Source organism: Poecilia reticulata, chromosome 4, assembly GCF_904066995.2.
Source record: "Poecilia reticulata chromosome 4, P_reticulata-male-v2, whole genome shotgun sequence".
NCBI classification, from domain to species: domain Eukaryota; kingdom Metazoa; phylum Chordata; class Actinopteri; order Cyprinodontiformes; family Poeciliidae; genus Poecilia; species Poecilia reticulata.
Genome location: NC_088833.1, coordinates 21,466,150 through 21,472,729, shown reverse-complemented (window position 1 = coordinate 21,472,729; position 6,580 = coordinate 21,466,150). Strand labels below are relative to the sequence as shown.

The 6,580-nt window shown below is 39.9% G+C and overlaps 1 protein-coding gene across 1 annotated transcript; it reads left to right on the top strand.

Annotated features, from left to right (window-relative positions):
• The first annotated feature begins 1,887 nt into the window (after nt 1–1,887).
• Nucleotides 1,888–5,536, top strand: LOC145551481 (uncharacterized). The gene is made up of 2 exons (XM_081606464.1): nt 1,888–2,707; nt 3,199–5,536. The coding sequence occupies exon 2, from the start codon at nt 3,203–3,205 to the stop codon at nt 4,265–4,267; it is 1,065 nt and encodes a 354-aa protein (XP_081462590.1). The 5' UTR covers nt 1,888–2,707; nt 3,199–3,202; the 3' UTR covers nt 4,268–5,536.
• The last annotated feature ends 1,044 nt before the right edge of the window (nt 5,537–6,580 follow it).

The window sequence follows — 6,580 nt, the reverse complement described above, 5'->3', positions numbered from 1 at the left end:
TGTTTTCCACATTGTCAATTAAACATCCTGAAATAGATCAGCTCAGTAGTACTGAGTAACACAGCAGATTACTCCTGAAGTACACCTTTTCATTCTGTTTTCACCCTAGCATTACATACAGAAGAGGGGTAAATTTCCATCGCTCAGTGTTGGCCTTGCTGCAATATCGTCACGCACTCTCGGCTCTTGTTCTGTAATTTTCCACTTCTATAAGGGAACAAACTCATCACACGTAAAATTCGTCAAGCCTGCTGTGGGTCTGTGTCTTTACAAATCTGAGGGATATATTTTCTGTGCAAAAGAGAAAAGAAATCAAACTGTTGAAACCAGGCTGTATGTGGCCTGTGTGGTTACAGTGAGTCAGACTGAAAAATCTGCTGGAGTTTTCTATAAACACCTGATACAACACCCCAGCCAACCAACCCCAACACCCCCTGCAACCTCCCCACCCCCATGATCTGGACAGCCCCCAAGCTCTTAACACCACAAGATTCAGTGTAAACGGCACAAGACGGAGCTGGGACAATGCATTGTGGTTTTCAATTTTAGTGGCATTGTTTACTGCAGTTATGCCACTAGGAGGGGAAAGGGTGTTTTTTTATGCCAGAGGTGATGGAGGACCTCAGTTTAAATTTGTAATTTTTTTTACAGCAGTCAAAATTGTTAAAGCGTAAAAAAACCCCAACATGTTCTTTAACCTATTATTTTGGCAAATTGTGGAACTTTACACAAGAAATGATGAGAAGTTATGAGGGATGCAAGTGATGAAGTTATGGATCCTGTACCAGATGATGAAAGTATGCAAGCAATGGACCGAGAATCATCTTGTGGGCATCTTGTGGCAATGCAGACAGTACAGAAACAAAAAACAGTGCTGGAAAGCTAGCTATCACTGCCAGTGTGCATATAGCTTAGTGACGAACACCTACACTATTGAAAACACGATGCTTGCTAACAACTGCTTTACATATTGACATGGAACCATGGAAAGTTGCATGGAAAAGTATCCACTTGACACCCACAGTCTGTAATACATTTGATTTGGACCTAACAAGCACAAAGTTACATCTAACCATGAAGTCTAAGAAAAAAAGATGGAAGGTTTTCAAAAATGTCTGAACAAAAACGGGAAAAATGTGGCAATCACTTACATTCGGCCCACTGTGAGGGGAAGATGCTAGAATAACTTTTCACTGCCTTTATAACTGCAAGTCATTATTGGCATTGCTTTTCATTTAACATATAAACAGTGATACATGAGCCGTCCGAAGCTTGGGATTTTGTTTTATTACCTAACCCTGTTTTAATATTCACAACAGTGTCTGTCTTTGTCACTGTTTTATAAAAATTCCTTAAGGAAAAATATTTAAAAACAGTGTATGTCTTTTGTTTCTTGTATAAAATATGCTATATTTTATGTTAGGGTTGTTTATGTTACTAAAGAACTTTGCGAGTTGTTGTTGAAAAGTGCCAACATGTCAATCTGTTCAAATTCAACAATTTTGCAAAGGTCAATATTAAGAATGGCTGCATGCTTACATGCTGTGTAGATCACATACAAAATTTGTGATTTTGATTGAAAATAAAAACAAAAAACTCCACTAAAACAATCACAAAATCCTGGAGTAACCGCTATTTATTGATATTTTAACGGTCAAATTAGCTTTATCAATATATTCTGACACAATCGGCCCTTTAAAAACATTCACATTTGTGATATGGTCCAAAATAAAAATGTGTTTGACACTCCTGCTGTAGATGATGTAAAATCAACAAGAAATACAGCATATTGTTTTAGGTTTTCACGTAAGTCAATCAAAAATGTGCACCAATCAGAGAAGCTTCTGCTTGTCTTAGTTTAATTCAAAGTGAAATTATACGGACTGTCATTTCAACATAGCATCAACATTTAGATTTTTTTTTTTTTTTTCAGATTTTTGTTCCCTACATAGGAGATACATTATACTGGGACTGTTTCTTTTTATTTGCTTTGAAATAATCGCATCGTATTATATTCTGTTTTCTGAACTCCATACTATACTTATCCTTACAGGGGCGCTGGGCGCGGAATTCAATCTTGAATAAAAATTTTACCTTAAGTTTCAGCATACCAACAATGAAGAATGACTATAAAGTGCATGAGAGCATTAAAGACTTCCTTCAAGTGAACTATAACTTGCATTAACCACATTATTTCATACATTTTTAACGCAGACCCTTTAAATGCAAAAAAAGAAGAAAAAGAAAAAAAAAAACATCGGTGGCCAACAACTTTACAAGAACAATAACTAGGGCAACGATCCATCCAGACTCATTTCAGCATCACTTGTTGCTTTAATCGTGGCCACAGCGCAACCGTATACCTCCCTGATCTGCTCCCACAGCAAAGTACGCACACAGGCAGCGTGGTGACACGACGTGATTGGCTGGTCTAGCACAGGGAAGCTGAATGCGCAGCAGCAGCGGCAGCAGCAGCAGCGGAGTGTTTCGCAGCTGCGCTCGAGTCCGAAGAGTTACAGGCGCAACTCTCTCCGGAGCCTGCACGCAACGCCTATAAACTAGTTTAAAAAAAGTGAAGTTTCTTATCAAAGTGGACCACTGTGTATGACGCTGCGTGCGCGCGCGACTGTTTGTGTGCAAAAGTACTCCAGACTTCTTGATACTCGATCGGTCCAAATCATCCTCCAGGTGCCATCCTCTGGTTCAGGTCAGTGTCTCTGAAAATAATCCGATATTCAGACTCAGGTGTGTTTCTTAGACTCTTAATACAGTTAATCAAGGCTGATTTTGTCTGGATGTTTAAATAGAACCATTATGTTGTTTTAGGTATCTTAAAAAAATAAAAATAAAAAATTGCTGTCTTTTGTTGAAAAAATAAATCGGAGGAAATGGTCAGGTTCACTGGCGTTATGGTGCGTTCACTGTCCGAGTTGAAAATGAATATCTCAAGCTGGACAGTATGAGAGTCTTATAGAACAGCCAGATGCAAACACAATTTAAAAAAAATACATTTATTATGATTTTTTAAATAATGATTACGTGTGTTTGTGTTTTCCAATCGTTTTTTTTGCTTAAATTGTAATTTTAGAGGAAATGCTTGGAAATGCTTATTTTAATCTATGAACCACTAATTCCTCTATTAGAAAGCGCAGTTGTTTGCAATCTCTTTGAATAACTATTTTCCTTCAACTCCATCAGAACCATGTCAACCACGAGGAGCCCTAAAGTGTCTGAGTCGGCTGACTCCTGTCAGCCCTCTTCCTCCTCCTCTTCCTCCTCTTCCTCCTCCTCCTCCTCCTCCTCCTCGATGGAGAGCAGCCGATACCTGGAGTCCGGCCCGGACCCGGACCCGGTCCCCGTGACGCGGCCCTCGCTGCTGGCACGACGCCTGGTGCGTTTGCGGGCATGTCGAAGTCACCTGAGTCCCGTCAGACGCCGCAAGAGGGAGATGATCCCCGCCGATAAGAAAGATGCCACCTACTGGGATAAGAGACGCAAGAACAACGAGGCGGCCAAGCGGTCCCGGGAGAAGCGGAGGATCAATGACCTGCTGATGGAGGGCCAGCTGCTGGCCCTGAGTGAGGAGAACGCCCAGCTGCGGGCTCAGGTCCTCAACCTGCAGTACCACACTAACTTGAGTTTGGAACACGGCAAAGCTGTCCCTTCCTGTGCAGCATCCTCTACATCCGTGCTGGCTTCCACTCTGTCTTTATCTCCGCACACTCCTGCTTTTCTACAGGCGGGACTCTGGCGCAATGGTGGGAGCAGCTCGGCTGCTGTTTCTGGTGTGACGCAACAAGAAACAGTGGTGCACCCCTTAGAGGGCAAGATTCCTTGTTTTAGCCCCGTTTTTAACCCACTAAGTCATCATTACTTTGTCGCACAAGGCGCCAGAGTCCTCTCCCATGGAGGAGCTGCGGAGGCCTGCAGGCCAGCGGAGGGGGACGTCGACGCCCAGCGGCAGGTCACCTCCAGCAGCAGCGACATCTCCATTTCTACCTACGCTCCTCCCCAGCCGCTCTCCGCCTTGGCATCGCTTCTGCCCCCTTTCGACTCCCTCCACCATGCCCCCACCGTCCCATATCCGCACCAGAGTTGGGTAGTACCCCGTCTCAACCACCCGGCGATGTGGCGCTCCTCATACCTGCACAGGCCCAGCGTCTACCCCGGCCGGCCCGTTCACATACACGGGAGGCAGGGCCAGAGCGTCGGCGTGGAGGAACAACTCCAGAAGGGATTCATGAGCCGACTCAACACGGAGCAATGAGAAACACTCAGGAAGCTGCAGTAAGAGTGGATACCTGCAGCTCAAGTTTACAAAAAAAACAAAACAAAACAAAAACAAAAACTGATTTAAAAGCGACAAAGACAACCGGCATGAATATTTTCCGATTTCCTGTGCACACATTTCCATACGGGATACTGTACTACATTTAAAGATTTAGTGTGTGCGTGTTTCTCTAAGATAAAATCACATTAGCTCTGATTTTCTGAGGTTTCACGAATTTATATTACCCGTTGCGCTCCTGTACTGGTGCTAATCAATTTTTACACAGCCGATTTATAACATTAATTAAAATAAACATGAGACATTCAGATCTGTTTTGGTTGAATTAAAATGAAAAATTATCGCTTCATTTGCTTGTAGAGGGGTTATTTGATTTATTTACATTTCATTTTATTTTATTTACCCTTTTATTTGTGGTGAGGGAAAAAAAAAAACACACACACACACAAAAACTTCGCTATATTGCGCCAGCGAAACTGGATGTTTGTTGGTGTTCCCCTTTATCCCCACTGCGTGTTTCCCCCGCACGATTTGATTCACTGGAAAACCAAAACCCTCAACCGTTCAGCCCAACAGTTTAACGATCAAACCTTCCACCCCTGGGTAATAACTTTCCTCATGTATGCAGGGAAACGCAATTAAGCCATCAAAAACGGAGATATTGTAGTAACTGGCGAGAAAAAGAAAGTGACAACAATGAAAAAACAAAAACAAAATTAAAACAAAAAATAAAAAAAATGAAGCAATGGCATTTCTTCCCATTTCTAACATGATCATGTTAAATTTTAATATGAACATCAATGAGAAATAAACTCTCCGCCATCTTGATTAAGTTGGGATTTTGCGTTTATATCTTCATCGTACGGCATTGACAAAAAGTAGTTTATGCAAGTGTACTTACAAGTAAGCTTATTTTATACCAAAAAATGAGGTACTGTACTTGAAGTTTGCTTTAATAAATTATATTTCATTTACCTAAGAATACTTGACTACTGGAAAGCACGAAAAGAAGTCTAAGACTTACCTTGTACTTTAATACTAAAGTTTATATTTTAGTACTATTGGCAACTTTTCAATCATTTCTTCCACAAATTACTGATACTTAAAATGTCTTGATCCACGATGTAATAACGTTCAGGGTTGCATAATGTGTTTTTCACCACGCAGCGTGGTTTGCTTTGAGGCATCCCGTTATAAACTTACATGTTTAAGGTCATATGTGCTGGAGATTAAAAGGTTTACAGTAAAAAGTATGTGTAATAATTTAATTATCTTAATGTACCTTAAAACATACACAGAACGTTTGTCTTGACTTAATTGATGGAGTTCTGGACCCTTTCATGAGGGGTTAAGTTTCAACAAGAACACATTTTGTTGTCTGAATGCAAATCATGTAAAGTAAAATGTGAAACACATCTAGTACACAAGACGAGTGTACTTGAATGTATAATTTGGTAAACTTAAAAAAAAAATCTTATAGCAGTAAACTTGAAGTATACATTTTAAACATTTAAAAATGTCTCAATTTAGTGGGAAGAATGATTAAATTAGTAGATTTTCTTCATGCCCTTCATGCTTGCTAGACTCATACTGAAGTATACGTCATAAGATGAACTTAAAGTACTTTTTGCTAACATCCTTTTTCGTTGCTGTTTTAGGAAAGTTAATCTATTTTCTCAAAACACTGCACAGCATCAAAGCATTTAATTAGTTTCTAAATTAAATATGACAAGAAAAGGAAGGTCCAAAAACAATTTATCGCCATTAATCATCGATCACTTTCTGCGGAATCCAACTTTGGCATGAAATAGCGACGCAAGTTCCAGCAGAGGGCGCTACAACACAGATAGTGACAAACTGGTCGTCCTGTGACAATTTTACTACTATGGAAGCGTTGCAAAGCTAATGATTAAACCACTTTAGTTTTCACCATGGTTTTTACATTTCCAGACTCATTTAGGTTTGAAGATAAATGAATGAAACTAATTTGCATAATCTGAATCAAACTCCCAAACTTGTTGAAGCAGCCTGTTACATTTGACATTACAAAAATTATGAATGTAATTTTCTCACACATCATCTATGTACAAGCCATAAAGTTTCAATCCTCTAACTATAATTTGCTAAAAGATTGAAACTTAAAAAATATGTTTTATGAAAGTATGTATTATTTTAGCTCCTCTAATACCTTACTTAGATTCACTATCATGGTTTTCCTTTGGTTTGAGTTATTTTCTAATTATTTTCACTGTGCACAGTCTACATGAAAGAGAAAATGAGAACGGATTTTAC